At 37.9% G+C, this 20,624-nt stretch overlaps 2 protein-coding genes and 1 pseudogene across 3 annotated transcripts; all 3 read right to left on the minus strand.

Moving 5' to 3' along the window:
- Nucleotides 1-291: 291 nt before the first annotated feature.
- On the minus strand, nt 292-2,623 carry LOC149023751 (protein NUCLEAR FUSION DEFECTIVE 4-like). Its single transcript, XM_089144253.1, has one exon. The coding sequence runs from the start codon at nt 2,518-2,520 to the stop codon at nt 664-666; it is 1,857 nt and encodes a 618-aa protein (XP_089000379.1). The 5' UTR covers nt 2,521-2,623; the 3' UTR covers nt 292-663.
- A 1,407-nt stretch (nt 2,624-4,030) lies between these two features.
- LOC149023752 (mitogen-activated protein kinase kinase 9 pseudogene) lies at nt 4,031-4,715 on the minus strand (annotated as a pseudogene).
- Nucleotides 4,716-8,873: 4,158 nt separating this feature from the next.
- Nucleotides 8,874-19,448, minus strand: LOC149023753 (glycine-rich RNA-binding protein RZ1C-like). Of its 2 annotated transcripts, XM_089144255.1 has the most exons (3): nt 19,235-19,320; nt 13,135-15,366; nt 8,874-10,218 (listed from the first exon to the last, which is right to left on the minus strand). In XM_089144255.1, the coding sequence occupies exon 3, from the start codon at nt 10,213-10,215 to the stop codon at nt 9,502-9,504; it is 714 nt and encodes a 237-aa protein (XP_089000381.1). In that variant the 5' UTR covers nt 10,216-10,218; nt 13,135-15,366; nt 19,235-19,320; the 3' UTR covers nt 8,874-9,501. The 2 variants fall into 2 exon arrangements, with proteins under 2 accessions (XP_089000381.1, XP_089000380.1); XM_089144254.1 differs by lacking the exon at nt 13,135-15,366 and having other exon boundaries at nt 8,876-10,218; nt 19,235-19,448.
- Between the last annotated feature and the right edge of the window lie 1,176 nt (nt 19,449-20,624).

Consider the following 20,624-nt stretch of genomic DNA (forward strand, 5'->3'; position numbering starts at 1 on the left):
GCCCCACAATGTCTTGCCGAATGGTTCAATGCATTTATGGTACTGAACCCAAACAAAATGCCAAGTCCGTGCACTATTTATTTAGAAAGCTGGCTGATGGGATCTCCCGTGTGAAATTTTTCAATGCTATTCCCCACCCTACTTGTACAACTTGAGACAAAATTAGATTCGCCTTGGATTGTTATTGTCAACTTGTAAGAAAACATTTACATGTGGGAAGTGGAAAAATATTTGATTAAGTCAAACACTGCTCACTTCATGGTTTAAAGTATCTCATAATATGAAAATGCATATCCATATTAGATACAGTCGATATGATATGATGTCTTTTTCTTTCTTCGTTTCTTTGAAGAACTACTTATATGGCGCAATGCCAAACTGTATTTCTTCGTTTCATTGAAGAATTACTTATATTGTGCAATGCCAAACTGTATTGGGCAATACCTGAATACACTACAATATTAGGTACAAAACAATACGTCTCTTAAACCATATGATAGTTGATACTGATACTTCAACGTAATCCTTTTGTGGAATGACCTTACATCGTGGTTTTGGAGTCCCACAACACCACCTGCAGATTTGTATCTTTACATTACTTGAGAATGAAGATTACCCTCCAAACTCATACCTAGTTACATTTCTACTTACTTGATATGATCTCTATTCTATCCTTCTTCCATCTCCATGTACTTCCCCTTCTTTCTCTGCCTTCGAAATGCTGCTGCTGTCCATGGTAGCAATCACTTTCGTTGTGGTTGCAGAAGAGGGAATCTCGCCGTCTGTTTCATCTATGCTGTTAGAACCCAGAGCCATCTCGGTTTCTGCTGCTGCTGCAGCTTCCCTGAATTTGCTGTAAATGTCACTTTGGTAGAACTTCCTTGTTCTTAACACCAAAATGATGGAGACAGCACAGCCAAACAATGTCACCGCCGTGATTATCAGGAATGAAAGCTTGTAACACACCACACCTGTGCAGGTCAACCCTTTCCCAGCCTCTCTCACCTTGCCCAACGCAGCCAACTGCTTCGTCGCCTCTTTGTCGTATAAATATCCGGCGAGTTTCACATTCAGAATGTATAACCCAATTGGGCTCGCAACCGAACCAAAATTGTACAAAGTGGAGTAATACTTTAACCCAAATAGCTCAGAAATTATGGCGAATAGCAGCGGCCATTGCGCTCCAAAACAGAAACCAATGATCACTGATGCAAAATAGAGGCCGTTGGGAACTCCGAAAGCGATCAAGAGGTGGCCGGCGCAGGAGACGAAGAGGGTTATCGTGAGCATAAGAGTTCTTGGAAACTTGTATTTCTTTAGGAAGATTTCTGAAACGAAACCCGCCACCACTCTTCCCAGGTAGTTCCAAATGCTCACGAGAGAGACAAATGTGCTTGTACTACGAGCTGGGTATCCCAGGGAGAGACCAATCTGACCCAGATTGTCGATCGCCGTCAATGTTCCTCCGACACCGCAGGTGGTGGCGACGAAGAGAATCAACATGTCTACGCTGAACAGAGCTTGTAAAATGGTGTAGTCTTCACCTCTGTCTGGTGCCCTGAATACGTTGGCACAGCAAGATCCTGTCTTTGTTGATTTTTCTTGTGGTGCTGGTGGCGACACTACTACTTCCGGCGTTGGCTTTTCAACTGTAATTTTCAACGGCGGGGAAGAAGGAGAATAAGGTTGAAGAGCTTGTCTCTTCTTCTTCCACATGAAGATTTCTTCTCTAAAAACGACAGCAAGTGGAAGGAAAAGCAGGGCAATGACAGTTGTAGCACTCAAACTGTACCCAGTTCGATTGAACTGGAATTTCTTCTCTAGAATGATTATTATCATGAGAAACCCAGCAAGGGAGAGTGAGATGTAGAGGAAATTATAAAACACCTTGAGCTCGTTCGACTGTCGAATCACTTTCATGATTCGGATGGTTCGAACAAAAGCGAAAGAGATTACAGCAGGAAGCCAACCAATGAGCAAGATAAGTGATTTTGGGTCATCACCATAGACGGCATGGTAGATTTGGGTCATGAGAGCACCACTAAGACCCACAAAACCTTTCAGAAGCCCCAACACAACTCCTCTGCTTTCAGGGAAGTTTTTGACACAGGTGACCAGAGCTCCTGTGTTGGCGAAGGACTGAGAGTTAGCACCCAGGCAGATGTAGAGACACATATGCCATACTTGGGGTCGAGGAATGGAACCCTTTACGGAGAGCCAAATCATGAGGTACCCACAAAGATTCATGACGGCGCCGATGACTAGCACCACCCAAGGTGGTGTTACTTCATTGATGAGGCCTGAAAGAACACCGACGTTGGCACCCACATCTTTGAAGAAACTCAACAAGTTGAGAGTGGTTTGGTCATAACCAAGAGATGTTTTGATCTCGTTGGAGTAGAGACCAAACATGTAAGTAGCTCCAGCAGCTGACATGATTAGAAAAGATGCAAACACCATGAACCATCTTCCTGACAGCACTTGCCCTGTCAAACTCCTCATATCTCTCCATGATTCCATATCAGCTGCTGCTATAACCAGCTTTCTCTCTCCCTCTCTGTAGCTCAAGCTCAACACTTGTAGGAGTTGGGATTCATGAATCGGGGTTGGCTACTTCTCATTGATGACTGTATTTATTAGATGAAAATTCCAAATGATAGCTCTGACATGAATGTAATTAACAACCAACTTGGAGGATTTTACTTGACCTTCATGGTGTCTACCGTCGGATTCACATCACATGGATTCTATTAAATGTGTATACAGTGTTTCGAGTAGTTGAGATTTAATGAAATCCAAGTGGCGTGTATTCAACTATGCACACCACAGGCATTACTATATAAGAAGCATCACACAAGCCAAATCCAAAGACTTCATTGATTGACTTAGAGGTGGTGCTAACTTCAAGTTTGTGACACCCACCTTGTGAAAATCACAGGAAACTTCATTGGTGTAATCCTTAAAAAAAATTCTCTTGAATTAATTAATCTATCTTAAAGGAAATATTGATAATAACAAGAGAAAAAAAAATTAATTAGTGCCTACAATGTGCTATCATGTGTTCAAACACATGTTATTCCTACCAAAAAAAATAAGATAGTTCAGAATTATGATCATTCGAAATGATTATTGTTGTATAAAAAAAATATAACAGTTAGTTCAAGTAATCTACTATATAATTGTGAAAATAATACAATATTGTGTATTTTATTTTTACTCCTGTTGATAAATTTACCTAATATTCAAAGAGAATCAAGTAAACTTAATGGGTCTCCTGAGCACTATTTTTTTGTTTTTGGGTCAAGGTAGTCGGTAGTCGGTAGTGTTTGTTTTAAATGTGCAAATTGAATTTGATGTATTATTTTAATTGTGAGGTGTTAAAAGAAAATTCTGCCAAATCAGGAAACAAAAGAATCGTGAACAGAAATTATTGAAATCGTCTACAAAAAGGAAAAGAAGGGTTGAATCCAAATACCCATGTGTTTAGTTTAGTTTAGGTTTCCGTCCATCTCATGGTTCATCTTTGGATTCTCGATAAGTTGGGATCAGTTTTTCTTGATTTGATTTTTTTTCTTTTTTATTTGATATCTATTTATAAGTCACATCAAAGAGTTGGTAATTAAATTTTAAAAAAAATGATGTCAATCATAAATCGAAAAAGCTTGGATCCTGCGCATTAAATGCGTAGGATCATCAAGTCGAAATTTCGGCCATAGGATCCGATATTTCGGTAGAGATTTCTATCTCGATCGTTGAATTTTGACGGTCAAGATCGAAATTTCGACCGAAATTCCGATCCTTCCGTCCAAAGTGAATGGCTTGATGGTCCTGCGCATTGTGCAGACCCAAGCAAGGTCCATTAGTCCTTACTTAAGTTGGGGTTAAATTCTTGACTATCCACTTAAATGGGAAAATTTTGATATTACTTTTTACTTTTTTGAAAATTTCTCATCTATTGTTTAGTTTCTATGCTTAGATGGTTAGTTTTTCAAATTTAAAGGGTCGACTGGTCAAAATATCCCTCTATTTGTCAAATTATTAAAATGTCTTCTTTCTCACTTAAGTGACCCAAACATGAAATCCCTTCACCTATCTTTTTCATATACCTCACTAGAAACCCCGCCACCTTAGGCAACCACCACCCTTCCCTTCCCTTGCCGGTGACCACCGCCCATTCCCTGACCTCCATGTTCTGATTTACCAACAGATTTGCAAGCTTGATATCTCTTTGAACAATTTTCTTTGAGTGAAAGTAGCTGAGATTGTTCAATAGTTGATGAGCAATGGAGGAGAGTAAGAACCCTGAAAAAGTTCCTTTTTTTTGGAGAGATTCAAGGGCTCCTCCGTCCATGTATTTCATGAGAATTGCGAGTCTCCAAAGGGTTTTTCAAAAATTCCATGGCAACGAACAATGAAAGATGAATATGTACGGTGGAGGATCTCCATCTCACGAAAGAGCTAGCGGTAAAATGTGGTGTCGCAGTCTCCTTGGATAATTTTGAGGGCGTTAATCATGGAAGTTTGTTTGTGACAGACTTGGTAAACTATGCTACTGTTACCATGACCGAGGACTTTGAGTTTTTCTAGATCAGAGAGATGATCGACTTTAGTAGTAGCGAAGGAAAGCAAAGTTGGGGGAAGTGAGGGTGGCGGTCGGCGGAATCAAGCAAAGGGAGTTGGAGATTAAGATTGCGGTGTTGTCCAATTAGAGCCATTATTCTAGATTTGGGGGATCTGAGTTCGTTCTAGTGAATGGAAGGATTCGAATGGAATGATTGAAGAAGCAGGAGTGGAATTACTTTTATATAGCAATTGCAGGGGAGGGGCAGTGGTCCCCGGCAGGAGAAGGGTTGTGGTTGCCGACGATGGTAGGGTTTCCGACAAGATATAGGATGAAGATGGGTGTTTGGGGTTGAGTCACTTAAGTAACTCAGAAGGCATTTTAGTAATTTGACAAACAGAGGGATATTTTTTTGTCAATTGACCACATAAATTTGAAAACTTAACATTCAAAACGTGAAAATTTAATGGCGAATAACTTAGAATCTTCAAAAAAGTGAAAAGTGGATAATTTGAAAATTTTCCCCCTTTCGTGGGTAACAGTCAAGGATTTAGGCCCAACATAAGTAGATAACATTAAAAAAAAAAACTCTAATAATAATAATATATTTTAAAAACAAAATTGAAAAAGAGGAGGAAAAAAAAGACTTGGAACTCATCATCTTTAGGTCTTTCAATAAGACTTAAATTGATCATGGGAGGAAAATGTATTCAGCTTGATGAACGTTGAACAAGTTTATAAGTAAAAAATAACAACGTGATTGCGTATATGGTGCCTCAGATCTCTCCATGGATTCCATTTTATGCTTTTATACTAATAATAACAAAACTAGAGTTGCTGGTTTATTCTTCTTCTTCTTCCTTAAAAGATGGAGCCACAATTAATATAACTCAAAGCAATTCAGAATAAAATGCATACCTAGCCGTCCTATCCCATTTAATGTTTTGGGATGGTTAGGGATGCGATAAAAGATTCAAAGTGTTAGGCTGTAATCTTATCTATATTAAAAATATAAAATAAATTTGAGATTGCATCAATGACATGTTTGATTACAATTGGTGCAAAAAAGTCTTCTACCTTATAAACAGTCATGGCTTGGATCAAACCAATCACACTCCCCCCCTGCCCAAACAATAAAAAAACATACATATTAGTATATCTTTCTTTGCACCAAAATATGTTGGACAGTACGATAAACTATTCAATAGAAAACAATGCTTCTCTTCAAAACCGACCAATTATGATACTCGACATCATTACTTTGCACCTCGCTTGAAACTACTCACATGAGGCGTTTAATATATTCCACTGCTTCTAAAGAGTTAAAATAATTGCTCTAGCAAAAAAGACCTGCGCCTTTTAGTGAAGAAGTTGTAGGTTCGACTCTTGCTGATACGTCTCCTCTGAAGATATAGTCGAGGTGCGCGCAACCTGACCTGATGAAAAAAAAAAAAAAAAAAACAGTTACCATTGAATCTCTTCTTCGTCTTCTCCCTTTGCTCTGACAATTATAGCAAGTAATCATAGTAATAGTCTAAAAGTCAACTATTGGACCACACAAGATAACAATAGATGGACTGTAATCCAACTGTATGGCTATTAATATATTGATGCGATTCTTGGAAGTGAAAACAAAAAAGAATTGTCCCATTTTGATGTAACATTGGGAGAAAACATTGAACCTTCCATCCACAAGATATCTTCATTTTTTTTTTTTTTGGTAGAGCAACAGATATTTTCATTAATGTGTGAAGATCTTGATCATCAGAATAAGCTTAACATGCTAGGAATCAGTGAAGATCAGTTGTCGTTGTCGACTGATAAATTAGTTCATGAATCAACACAATTCAAGCCCACATACACAAAACCAAGTATTTAATTAATGCATCCCAAGGATGCTTCTCCATTTACATTTTTACCTAGATTTAGATCATTTGCGTATGTGCAGGGTGTGCGTCTGTATGCTGAATATTCTGCCAGTAATGTCAAGCAATCAATCGAAATACTATAGATAAGACATAGACACGTGCCCTGCTTGGACGCAGAGGATCTATTTGCTCCTTTAGACGGTTCGGAGAGAGTCTTAGACCTGACCTTCTAGAATATCATCAAAGTACACAGTGAGGAGTCATAAATTAAAGAAGCATTTGACTTCTCCACCAGACCACTAAAGTTTCAAAGCCAACGTGCCAAAGACCAGTCTTTGGAGCTACCATGAAAATGAACTTTAAGTAGTTCACACACATCAAACCCATCCATATTGACTTAAGGGTCATAAATGGCGGTTGGGTTTGATGCAGAGATGAAGTTGATGATATTCAAAAGTAGAGATTATCTTCTTGATCTTATCTCCCACTTATATCAGATACGTCGATGTCACGTATATCTACACACAATGGCGTTAGGTGTTTTATTCTTTTATTTGACCATCAAGAGATAGATACCAAACAGAAACTCACTTGTTTGGGCTTCTGGGTGTGGTGGGATATTGAATCACTATCAGGCTTAGTGACTGCATGATGACACCAACATGATGATATGAGTAATTGAGTATTGGTTGCTTATTATTCAACGTTTGTTTTGTTTTGCTCTGCTCTTCTTCAATTCTATTGTTTTGTTTTTCTCTCTTCTTCAATGTTCTTGTTCTTGTTCTTGTTCTTGTTTTGACAGATCAAATATGCTGAGATGAGATAGCATTTTGGAGTTAACGCACGGCATGATGACAATGGAGGATCAAAATTCCAGTTTTTCTACAAAAACTTATTGGTTTCTAACGGTTTCTTCTCACTTTAGCACACTGACACCCGAGGGGTTATTGAATTGAGAGGGAAAGAAAAAGAAAATAAAGATGGGAACGATCTTGGTCTTCCTTCAACTTGGCGAATAGACAGAGACAAGTTTACAAGTCTCTAATCCAATTTTCTCAATTATTTGGTGAAGACTTCAAATTAAATTACGTCACGTCACCATCAATTTGTTCCGTATTAATTCCTAGTTATTTCAAATCTTAGCTCATCGACTAGTTATAACATAGCGAGTAATTGTGATTAACTCTCATTTAATCAATTTATTGTTCTTAATCTCCTAGTGACATCAAAGTCCTCATCCAACTCGAAAGTCTCACATATTTAGTTGAAAGAATCACTTCGAGCACACCAATAAAGAAAGTTGACCAAAAGTGAGTCTTTTATTAAATTAATTATACGATGGAAGAATGTCAAAGTATTATCATCTTTTATTCATGTCCAATTCAATCTAAAACTGATGACGAGCCAACGAATACCTGATTTTTTAGGTAAAAGGTCAGCTAGAAGAAAAAGAAAAATGAAAATATAGTTTACCAGGGGGAAGAGGAGACCACTTGATTAAACGAACTACATGTAATTCAACTCTCATTTCTAAGGCGGTAAAGCTTTTCTAACCCCTTCAGATGAGTGTGGGTTGTGGAGGACCCATCTCGATAAGGTAGATTAAAGATGAACTCCTTTAATAGAAACATATGATTCCATTTTCTTTCAGACCTGATTCTCCAGAGAGATTTTCCAGAACTTTAACAGCATGGGCAGTGGCATTAGACAGATGTTTGATAAAAGTTCAATGTCAGTTTTTTATTTGATTCTTTGGGTCGGAAAAGCAAAGGTGATGGTAACATACTTAGTTCAACATAACTTTTTGCGTTTACAATGAAACTCGATAGATAAATAAGCCCTTGGTCAAAAAACACAGAACCAAATTCAAGACGCAAAGCTAAAGAAGAAAGCAGTTCAAAAGGTGAATTGGAAGAATTGGGTCAAACTTTTTTATGAAGAATAAAAGTTAGGTGCATTTGGGTTCTTCAGGGAAGGGATCTATCAAAGAGTGATATCTATAGACAACAACAAATGGATCTAACAAATCTACTTCCTCTCCATTGGAGTTTTTTTTTTTTTTTTTTTGTTTGGGGGTGTTCCTCGGATTCCTCCTTCCTGTATAATCTGGAAAGCGTGTAGATGAGAATTTATAAACATTCACAATCTTACCAACCACGTAAATATCTTGTAGTTTCTCAACTGACATAGGTTCACGTGTTCATACACCTAATACTTTCAAATAAAGTGTGTGAAAGTAGTCAAAAGCTTAAAAACCAGAAGGAATCATGATCATACCTGCATATTTACATATCCATGTCTTAATTAAATTAATAGAAGCCTGATCACAGTGAGACTCCAATTAGAGGAGGATGAGCTTTTCCTTTTCAGGTAAACAAAAAGGAAGCAAGCCCACTTACCCTTAGTATCTTCTCCTACCTAGGAGAGAGAAAAAAAGTGGGCTAGGGTTACTCCGGAGACTCGCTTTCCTGGTAATCCTGATCTGATTCAAGTAATCACCGACTATGATAAGCTTCTCTCACAATCACTGACGATGGTAAATTAGCAGAGTTGTGTTTTTATCACAAGGTCATTGTGTCATCGATGGTTTAAGCTCAGATCTTCCATTGAGCAAGTTAGAACCAAAAGTGGTCCAACCAACTACGAGACAGTCAAGATCGAAATCTCGACCGTCCATCTCGCTTTCAACCACCTATAAGAGTAAGACGGATCGTCACATCGAAATCTTGACCTCAACTGTTGGCAGAAAATTAAATGCACAGCATTCAGATCACGCCCACTAAAGAGTGCATCCTTTACTGCAGTCAAGAAATGAGGGCACTAAAAAAATCTGACAGGGAACACTGGCAAACTAAAAACACATCACTTACTACCTGTAAAATAGGAGAAATTCCAAGTGTCATTTTAACTAACCGGCTTACTTTCAATATTTGAAATCCAGAACTAGGAGACTTCTAAAAGTAAGAAGAGAAACAAAAATAACAATTCCCAGTAAACACCTAGATCTCTTGTAAGCACAAACAGGCATCCTACTTAGATACAAGCATCTAAAACAGCCAGAGGAAAACCACCTTAGTACCGCTCATATGAAGATGGCCGCCCGCCCCTAGCAGGGCGGTCATATGGACCTGGCCTTTCCCGGTAGCCACCTCCACCACCACCTCCACCATATCTAGTTGGGCCTCCACTTCCATACCTGTCACTGCCTCTTGGGCCACCAGTCCTATCTTTTCCATACCCACCCTGGGAAATTCGGTCAGAACCCCCATACCGATCACCAGCAAAGCGATCCCCACCAGAAGGATATCCGTCACTAGCATAGCGGTCACGTCCCGCATATCTCTCTCGGCTGTCAAGCCGGTCTCTGTCTACAGAGCGTCCTCCATCATACCGATCATCAATGCCGCGATCACCGTAACGGTCTCCCCCAAAGCGATCCCCACGACCTCCACCACCAGGCCTAGAACGGGAAGAGAATCGGCCACCACCTCCAGCTGTACATTCTCGTGCCCAATGCCCTGGGCGTCCACACTTGAAGCAGTCAGATCGTCCTCCAGCCCCCCTATCTCCACCCCCGTAGCTATCCCTGCCACCAGAAGAGTAGCCTCCACCATAGCCATGCCCGGTACCATCAGTTCCCGCCTTGGGCTCAGCCTTGTTCACCGAAATGATTCGACCACCAAGCTCCCTTCCATGCATCTCTCTTATTGCATCTTCCATTGCACGGTGATCAGCAAAGGTCACAAACCCAAATCCACGGGGACGCCCTGTATCTCTGTCCAACATGATCTACAAAGCACCACGAAAGAGACAAAGAAGGCTAAGAAGCAATGGTTCTAAGGCAACTGCAACAGCATCCAACCAAAACAAGAAATTATAATAACAATCAAAAACTCACATTCTTATTCTTATTCCACATCAACAGGATTTCGCTTTATGATTGTTAATGCTTTTAGTACATAGACCAAAGATTGATGTTTTGAACTGGTCTTAAAAAAAAAAAAAGATAGTCTCCCCCTTGCAGGGGGAAGGGGGATAAAGTAATTGATTCCTATGCATGAATTTGGATTAGCCAATACTAGCCGATGCTTCGTAAACATTATGTTGGTCATATGCTCCTGCTAAGCAGGGAGAGGGCAATTATAGCCAAAGTTAACTTGGATCAAACTGACCCAGGCAAACAACATGACCAGACATAAGCTGCTAAGCTGGAAGAGAGAAATCATAGAGCAAATTAAGATCAGACCAGACAAGAAGGCTAATACTTAAATCCATATAATGCATAAAAGAATAACAAAAATGAAGAATGATCATACTTTTCCCAATACCAAATAAATGTATACAATATTTCTACATTAGCATAGACCACACAGTTGAATCAACCCAGGGAACTTCAGCAAGGTTTAATGTTTTTTATTAAAAAAAAAAAAAAGGAACAATCAACGAATAAATTACACTGAATGGAAGTTAATCATGAATAACTGTGATTTCCTCTGAGCGCTTTGCCAACCTTATCACAGTCCATGCAACCTAAAATATCTTGGATTTATCAACAGCAAACTATCGCTTTTGATAAAATGCCATGGGACAAAACATATCAGTAATATAAAGGAAAATATTTTGAAAACACAATCACAAATCAGAAGAACTAAAACAAAAAAAAGGCGATCATTGGATTTACACAGCGGAGGCTCCCACCATAGCATGGAGGTCATTATGCATGCAACAGTGATAGCATTAAACCCCGTTTCACAGGAAATATGTTTCACAACAGAAAGAGCAACTTACAAGAATAACTAGCATAGAAAATGGGAATCAGTCCACCCTAGAAACAGTACATAATGGACTAACAAATTAACCAAGATAGGAATATCATCCCGGAGTTCACAATCAGATGTATAGCAGTCACTCCAAGCAATAATAAAAGAACTCACACATCTGAAAGGCATGAGACATAAATTGCACAATTGAACTCAGTTTATCAAGTATGGGTACAACTCAAGCCAAATTCCGTTCAACTTTCAACCAGAAATAACAGAGTTCAGACTCAATGAGACTCTGAACTAAATAATATCCCAAACCAGGCCAACCCACATGAAACCTTGGCACCTAGTCACTATCAGCATTCACTGAACACAAATGGCCACCAACCCACCCACAAATATATATATATATATATATATATATATATATATATAGAGAGAGAGAGAGAGAGAGAGAGAGAGAGAGAGAGAGAGAATAAAGAATTACACATAGACCCCCTGGGTTTGCAATTGATTACATCTATTACCCCTGGAAAAAAAAATAATTATAAATGCAACCCAACTGTTAAAATTGAAGTTAAATAATAATTCCACCACATTGGTGATAACAGAAGACAAGTGGTGCTTACCCCCCCCCCCCCCTCCCTCCCCCACAAAACACACACAGACACAGACACCCAAAAAAAAAGAAGAAAAAAGAAAGAAAGTCGAGTGGTCAGTGTTAATGGCGAATAAGGCGAAGGGCATGGTGTTGTTCTGGTTGGAACGCTCATTGAACGTCGATTCAAACTTGCCACGTCAGATAGTAAACACATAAATAGAATAGAGAGACAGGTGAAATTGGTAGTATAAAATATATTTTAATAAAGAATGGTAAAATTAATACTAATTGTGATGTACTCACCCAAAACCATAGTCACAAATTGGAGGTATAAAATCTGAATTCTACTGACAGTTAGACACAGTTCGTGATTATGAGCACAAACAGAACAACATTGGTATGTTACTCAAAAGACTGGTCATAAAAGCAGCAGTGTGGATGGAATTAAGATAAAAGCCAGATATGAAATGTTTTTTTCAGTGAGAAAAACAAATAAGAAACCTGGAATTTTGCCAAACAGGCGGAAAAAGTGTAGTACAGGGTAAGGATTACAAATGTCAGAAATATAGAAAAACAATTGTACAGTGACTGACAACTAGGAAAAATGGCTCTCACCTTCCATATTAAACAGATTGTCAGGGCCAAGAGTGTTGATTATGTCAGACAAGCAAGAACAATTAATGGATTTATAGGTACACAATTGAGACCACAGAAAATTAGGAGGAAAAAGCAGCTTCTCAGGTATGATAATAATGAATATAAAGTAATAACAAAATCTAAATGGGAATTTTCAATGTTGACATGGATTACCAATGAAATTTCAAAACAGAAGATCAGCAATGTAGAGAAATATGAGAAAAAAAATGATCAGCTAAAAACAAACCTCAGATACAGGTTATTGCCAGCAACACAGACGAAAGACTTAAAGAATAGACCTGAATTTGTTCTTTTTCTCCACGCCCGCCCCACGGGGGGGGGGGAGGAGGGGTTCAATGGAATCAGAGAAGATATCTGTGCAAATGATGATGGTTCGGTAGCTAAAAGCAACATAAATCCGGCATTCCAATATTGATACTCTCTCAAAATTTAAAACTCAAATCTAGTAATGACTCTTGATACACTAGCTAAACAATAACTCCTAATAAAATCAACAACCCCTATAATTAAAAACAAGAAGCTGCCCATCTCATTGTGGATGAGCAGAAAAATAAGAAAACAACCAAAAATTGCAATTACCCATCTGTGACTAAAAATTAATGGAATACTTATTACCTATTAAGGATAACTTGTAGGAAAAGAAATACATTTGTAACTCATTTTGATAGTTGGAAGAGTTCTTACTCTACGCGGCAGGTTCCCCACAGCAGACCATGTCTGTCACCTAACATTACACATGCAAGCCTGATCTCAACTCTCCACTAAATTCATGTCCATGAACTATGTCAAAACAGACGTCCAAAAAATCCCCAACAACTAATCTCATCTCACATAATTTCAGATAGCTGCTTAATCTGGCAAAGAAACAAAAAATGGTACAACTTCCTTAATGCGATCTTTTCATCTCAGATTCAGCATGCTGCGAGACATGGACAGCTGTCTCCACCAGATCCAATGTTTCTATGTTTCATGATCAGATGGACTGGACGATGGAAATTTCAAGAACTAACCATGTAGAGATTGATCAGACATTTATTCACACACACCACCAAAACACTTCTACCAGTATCCTGACTGCCTAGCACTCCTGAAGCGCAATCTATAATCTCTGAGACCCATGATGTCATTGCAGTGAAAGCAGCACATAAAGCCTCAATCGTGCATTTGCAGCATCAATTTTTATTTTTGGGTAAAGGATCAACCAACCCTTACAACAGATGTTTCTGGACTCCTTCACAGATCAGCAGTGACAAAAGAATTTTGTTTACTCACTCAAGACCAGAGACCAATGAATCTGATTAAGAGCTAGTCATCGGATGGCAGGTTCCACAATGAACCTTTGCTTCAACAATCTTTTAATCACTTCTCCAGATATTCAGCACCTTTTGAATAACATGTCACTTATTTTTAGTAACAGAGCATCTTTCAGCACACCATCTTCCAATCAAATTAATGGAGCCAACAAGGCTGTTATCCTGCTTTATTCCCTTCCGAACATCAGTTCTATTTTATTGTATCCTCTTAAATTATGCAATCTCTTCACTCAGATTGATTCAGAAAGGCAAACGGTCAAACTACAAAAGAAACTCGGGTTCATAGATGAAATTGTTCTATCAGCACATCACTGAGCAGCATGACATTGAGGTATGCTCCATCAGTAATCTGGAATGAAAAGTGACGTGGAATAGAGTTTACTGCTTACTAAAAAGAGGCAGAACTGATACAACTGCAACCGTGCTGCTTCTGGCAGCATTCACCAATCATTCTCAACCACATTCAGAGGAAACAACGAGCAACATAAGCTTCAGAGTTCCAGTAACAAACTAAAAGTTCAAAGTAGCACAAAGCATGAAACAAAAACCATATTGCTTGCATGGAGCCAGAAAAGCAGGAATTATATAGCTCTTGCAATGAAGAAACCACCAATTGAAGAAAGAAATTGCAGAAAAAATTGGATTCCATCAACAAGCACAAAAAACAGCCACTGCCTCGAACACATTTGTATTCTTTTATATCCGGCATCAAGTATCTGAACTTCCAAATAACTATGGGTGGAGAGCCAACAAAATATATTTCACAGGCAAAAAAGAAACTTAAGGGCATTTTCCAGATAAGCATATGTAACAGGTCTATAAAGCTTCAGGCATTGGGCATATGATTTGCTGCAGATAGATGGAATGGCCACTCGGTGAAATCAAACTGTCATCTACAGTAGAATTCTTTGAGAAGAATCTGTAAATCGTGGGACAGTCACGTGCTATTATGAAGAACAAAAGAGAGCCCCAGAACTCTGGCAATAGATCGCCATACAAACAATATCTAATGAATGACATCATCCAGCTGCAGATCTTGTTCATCTCATCACCGCATTTTGGTGGCAAGTGTAAACTAACATACGACTGGCTTCCAACTTCAAACATGAAGGACTTTCTAACAGACTGAATCGAAAAAGAATAAAAAATAACCCCAGATGAAATTACCAAAATGCACGCTTATCGATGCTCTTTCATTGCTTCGCTGTTGAGTTCAAAAAAACTATCTGTGTGCTAGAAGTGGCACACAACATCAAAAAACTTCTCAATGTTTGCTATACCATTAAGTAAAGCCGCTCAATTCTTGTCTCAAGGCACCGAATCAAAATTCAAAGCCATATGATTGGGTTCCTTTAAGCACCACCAATTACTCATTTTTACAAGGAAGAACTCTTCTGAGAACACTTCAAACCTCATCAAAATCAAGCATCTAACCATTTCTGTATCCAGACGCTAAATATATCTAGATATCATCTGTCAATGCCGATACTTCCAACCTTGTCAACCTCAACAAAGATACATTTACATAAATTGCATCACACAAATGATCGCGCTTCTCAACTCAATGCGATCCAATTAACCAAATATCTCTCACACAACCCATCTAAGGCGCATCAAGAGATGAGAACCCCAGAAGAGAAACAAAAACAAGAAGGAGAATTAATATAATAAATGTCAAAAAGAATGGGGAAAAAGAAAACAATCACAAACACCAAGATAAACTTGTAACAAATTACAAATTTAGGACTACGAGTCACAAGAAGCAAACCAATTACACACACACGCACACACGCACGCATATATATATATAAAGAAAAGATAAGCAGTTAAACATCAACAAGTTTTCTATTAATTCAGTGATCATGTGTATTTTCACATTTCAGATTGACTGCTTTTGAGGCTGATAGCTTTCCAGACATACGACTAAAGCAGACTTCTGAAATTCCAAAAGCAACATGGAATTGAGAAAAAATGAGAACTCTTTTTCCCATATCATTTATTTTATTTACTTCAAATAACATTTTTTTTTCAAAACATTTACCGCAAGAAAATATGTTTAGGCTTGTTAAAGCCAACTATGTTGAATTTTCCACTTCTCAGTTTATTAAACACATATTGAGAAGTCTAGAAATTTGAACTTCCCTGTAATTTCTTCAAACAATTTGTGGCAACCGAAATATTTTACTTCCTGACCTTTAGATATGAATTGGTGAATTAGAATCGTATTTTAATAGGTAATGTATTACTCTTCCATTTTTGACCATTTGCTTTAATTCAATTATTCAATAAGCAAGTTCAACCAAGTATGGATCTTACCAACCATCTCATAAATTCCATGATTTATCTGAAAATAAAAAACGACTTTCATTATAGATTACAGTACAAAAAATGAGGGATTATTATGGCACTATAGCACAGAGAAAAAAGGGGATAATAGGTGCCACGGAAGAGGTAAAATAAGAAAGCAACCTAAGATTTTGAAAATCGATAAGAGAAGAGGTAACCGCATGACAAGCAATAATAGGAAGCATTGCTAATAAGAGGAGAGGAAATAACCTATGTGTGAGAAGAATGAGATAAAATATTTCTATAATAATAGGATTTGAAATCAATCAAATTAATTGAACAGAGGAAAGAGGAGGAGGGATAAATGAAGGAAGAGAGCAAGTAAATGTGGAGGAGGGGTAACAAAAAAGAATAATAATCCGTGCAGTGGGGCAGAGAAGAGAAAAAGGAAAGACAGAAGTCTTTCAAGAGACCAAGGAAAGAAAAACAGGAAGAAGAGAACCAGTGATGCAGTTCAGCTGGCCAAAAGCTGCCTCAACAGTTGGAATTCCTCCCTACACAAGCACCATTAATTGTGGGATTAGTATAGAGAACCCAGTTACACGCTTACACGTGCACCGAAATCGTGGATACAGTTATGATGTTGAAAATATCTGTTAGTCTATCATAAGGGAGTCAATCCGGTACCTGTACACTGTTACCAAAATCTACCATATAAAAAACCTTACTGAACCAGAATAAAAAAAGTTTTTGAATTCGGTAAGGTACGGTATCAATTTCGAGTACCGTTCCAACATACTGTGCCGCAACCGAACTAAATCATACTGGAAGGGAGTAAAAATGTAATTTTCGTTATTAACCCTAAATTCCAAATGAATAAAAGTTCCAAAAGCAGAAAAGCCTTACTTCATCTCCGCGAGTTCACTTCAGACTTCAGAAAAAAGGGTTAGGGTTAATGACTAGCATCTCTCAGCACTCCGTGAAAAACAGTGTTTTCTTTGGTTCTGGTGCTGGGTTTGTTGAGTCAGGGGAGAAGACAATGGACGAAGGTTTGGTCAACAAGGTCAAAAAACAGATGCCAAGAAAGATGGGTCCAATGCGAATGAGGTCAAAAGTGAGTCATTCACCGACTCGATTGCAGATGAGAGCAGAAAGGGTAATTCCAGCTCTGATAGATCTGCATCTGATGCAACAACTAATGATCAACGGTATAATAGAAGCAGCTCAGAAGAATCATCTTCGGCATCACCATTAGGTTAGCCTATCTGGGCGGAGGTGCAAAATTCTTCTGTCTGATTCTACCAAATCTAAAAAGAAAACCTATTTGGAGAATAAACAATTTGAGAAGCAAGTGCCAGACATTTTCTTCATCGTATTTTTGCATGTACGGTTCAATAACTTAATGCTGGTTTCTGAGTTCCAATAAAGTTGAGTTTATGAAAGAGAGGTTTTCATAACGTTTTCCCGTACCAATTTCATACCAAAACCATACCGCACCAGTACAGTACAGTTTCAGTTTTGCATACCAAATTTCAGTACCATACAAATACAATACCAACTTACACCCAGAGCCTGTCAGTTGTTCTTTTAATTTGAGTCGAAGTCGTAAAGTTACGATCACATAAATGATACCTATATGGATGTAGACAGATTTGATTCAGCTTGGATGATGGCATTACCATACCATATCTAAATATATTCGGACATATTCGAATAATATCCTATCGGTTTTCAGATGGATTCCAATAGTCTCCAGATATTTCCGGATAGTTTTTGAATTTAGAATCTCCCACATGAATATAATGCAGATCAAATACAAAAGATTGACTATCCATTATGTCGTCTTGTCGACAAGGGTTATGGTTTACAGCTCAGCAAACTACCGTTTCTTCTATTCTTCCTAGTTTTTAATTTTCTTATGTTTTTAACTGCTGAATTATTTTGTATTTATTCAATAGAAAATCTAAAAAAAAAAGAATCACATTGTATTAATTTATAATCAAATAACACTATAAAAGTAAGAACATCCAACAAGGAAAATTAAATCAATTTATGGGTTGGTTTGGGGAATTAACATACCATATCTGATCAGTTTTAGGATGGATTTGGGTTTCCCTACACAGACAAACACAGATTCAAAATTTCAGTTATCCATTTAAATCCACAAGTAAATCTGACTCCATTGTGGGTCCTAATTTCTATTTTGGAAGGCAAGCTTTAAGTTTGGAAGTTTGTCAGCTGTAGTGTCTATAAATATAGATGTTGTTGCTCAGCTGAGCCCATGATATGATTAATGTGAGTTTTTATTTTGTGAAAATTTCATACTTCCTAGCTTTGAGACAGAAGTTCTCCTCCCAGTCCTCTATTGTATTGTTCACGCTTCCCCCAATTCTGCCCTAATTGATCTCGATTGAAGAATCTTCCAAGTTCGGCGATTTCTACAAGTTGAAGGATATCTCCAAGTATTCAACCTGTTCATCAGTTATCAGTATGTTGAATCATTCGCCAACCCCTGTTCCTACAACATCAACCCTAGCTTCTCATTTTTATTTTTCAATTTCCCAAGACCTAAATCACCCAGGGACTATTCTCACTATCAGAAACAGCCCATATTTTTATAGGACACTACCCTGTCCGTGATGGAAACACGATCATACTTGCAACTCCCATAACCCACAAAAACCCTAGCAAAAGAAAACCCTATCTTTCAGAATAGACGTGAAAGCATAATCGGCATCCTCAATGATTTTGAACACAAATCCATTCAAGAGGATAGCATTGGAGGTGAATGATACACTAGAAGACTTGTGGGGGAAAAAATCCTTGAGTCTACAAACAAACTACGGGAATATAGAAGGGAGGGAGGATGAGAGCTGGAGCAGGAAAAAAACACTAGCAGAAATCACGGTATAATGTGACACGAACAACAGAAACGAGAAATGATGACGAGTCCGATTGATATGGGTTTCTTGTAAAAGTCTGCACTGTAATCTAATATGATGTTCCCGAGAACATCTTTTCAATATCCGGACCCCTTTAACCCCGCATCCGCCTATATAAATTACACAGAGTTCTTCAATCAATCAATGAAAAGAAATGACAATGTGACCATAATGCCAAACCGATTTGAAAGCCATTACGTTGCAGTAACAGAGTTGTACATAAACAAAAGATGAAATCGATACCTGAGATTCAATGACTTTCCCACAGCGGCTGAATGCATTTTCGAGCTGCCGCTCTGTGGTGTCCCACGACAAACCGCCAACGAAGATCCGCATATCTTCTTCCTTGCCAACCATCTCTGCAAACCCTAGAGAGAAGAAGCTCGAAAGGTCCTGTTTAATCCGCCAGGTGATGTAAACAGAGTCTCTGCTGCGGTAACCCTAGGGGGAAGGTGAAAACAATTATCAAAAGGGTATATCCTGTAAAAATGCATCTCAGGGTTAAGTATTTCGTAAATCTCACCAAAAAAATAAAAAAAAGGTATTGTCGTAAATGACCGAGATACTTAAAGATGTGATACAATTTTTTTCTTTTTTTGCCCTTTTGGGTTCAAATTCATGTGATACAATCATTTAAGTCCCTCTAAGTCTCAATGACCTACGGTCCTACGCTGCTTTTGTTTGGAGGAATAAATGTTGGGTGGGAAAATGGTTGGAAAATTCTTTAAAAAAGTAAAAAAAAATTTAATTTTACTTTTAAGTCCATTTGTTTATTGGAATAAATGTGGGGTGGGAATATTCTTGAAAAAAGAAAATTTTTCTATTTTTCTAAAAATGTATATTGTTTGGTTGTTTGTGGTAGAAAAGTGAGAGACAAGCTTCTTTGAATCAAGGAAACTTATCTGGTAAGGTGGTAATCCAACTTTCCAACTTCAAGGTTTTTTTAAAACCCCATAAATTTAGTGGGATTTTGTAAAAAAAATTTAAAAAATAAAAAGTAGGACCCACTACTACTACTTTTCTACAAAACTCTTTTATTTCCTTCTCCCTTTAACATATTTCAAGCCACCACAAGAAAAAAATACAATCATGTCTATGACGAAAGAAAGAAGAATTTTCTCACATACATTTCCAACTCTCAATAGAGAATCCATTAGCCATAAATTTGTGCATCTTGAATTGATTCCAAAAATAGTAGAAATTACAGTGCATAAAATACAAAGCATGCATAAACACGTGATATTAGGTTGCAAGGGTAAATAAAGGGAAAAGGAAAGGAAATGAAATTCTTTTTTTGAAAAAAGGAACTTCTGTGATCGAATTCGCTAAACAAATTTTTTTTTTTTTTTTTTTTTTTTTTGCCAACCCCGGTTTTATAAATCGTTGTTCGACCCATGTCCAACACCTAGGGAAATTTTTTGCATCCACAAGGATTCGATGCTTAAGTGGACCAAGCTGCTTACCACTTGGACCAACCCCGTTGGTATTCATACCAATACCAACCAACCATATTTAGTACTGACATATTTTACATATAATCTTGAATTTTGATGACCAAAATGGAGAGATTAAATTAATAAATAAAAGTGATTACGGAATTCTCTAGTTTTGATGAAAATTCCCCTTACAACCA

This window comes from Hakea prostrata, chromosome 2 (assembly GCF_041222555.1).
Source record: "Hakea prostrata isolate BN-2017 chromosome 2, UWA_Hpros_2, whole genome shotgun sequence".
Lineage (NCBI taxonomy): Eukaryota > Viridiplantae > Streptophyta > Magnoliopsida > Proteales > Proteaceae > Hakea > Hakea prostrata.

Bases quoted from the DNA above. Each gene is read 5' to 3' on its own strand.
- LOC149023751 (XM_089144253.1), bottom strand. From the start codon at position 2,520: ATGGAATCATGGAGAGATATGAGGAGTTTGACAGGGCAAGTGCTGTCA.
- LOC149023753 (XM_089144254.1), bottom strand. From the start codon at position 19,348: ATGGTTGGCAAGGAAGAAGATATGCGGATCTTCGTTGGCGGTTTGTCG. The intron at 10,219-19,234 runs GTATCGATTTCA...GGTGCTTTGTAG, and splicing joins GGAAAGTCATTGAATCTCAG to ATCATGTTGGACAGAGATAC.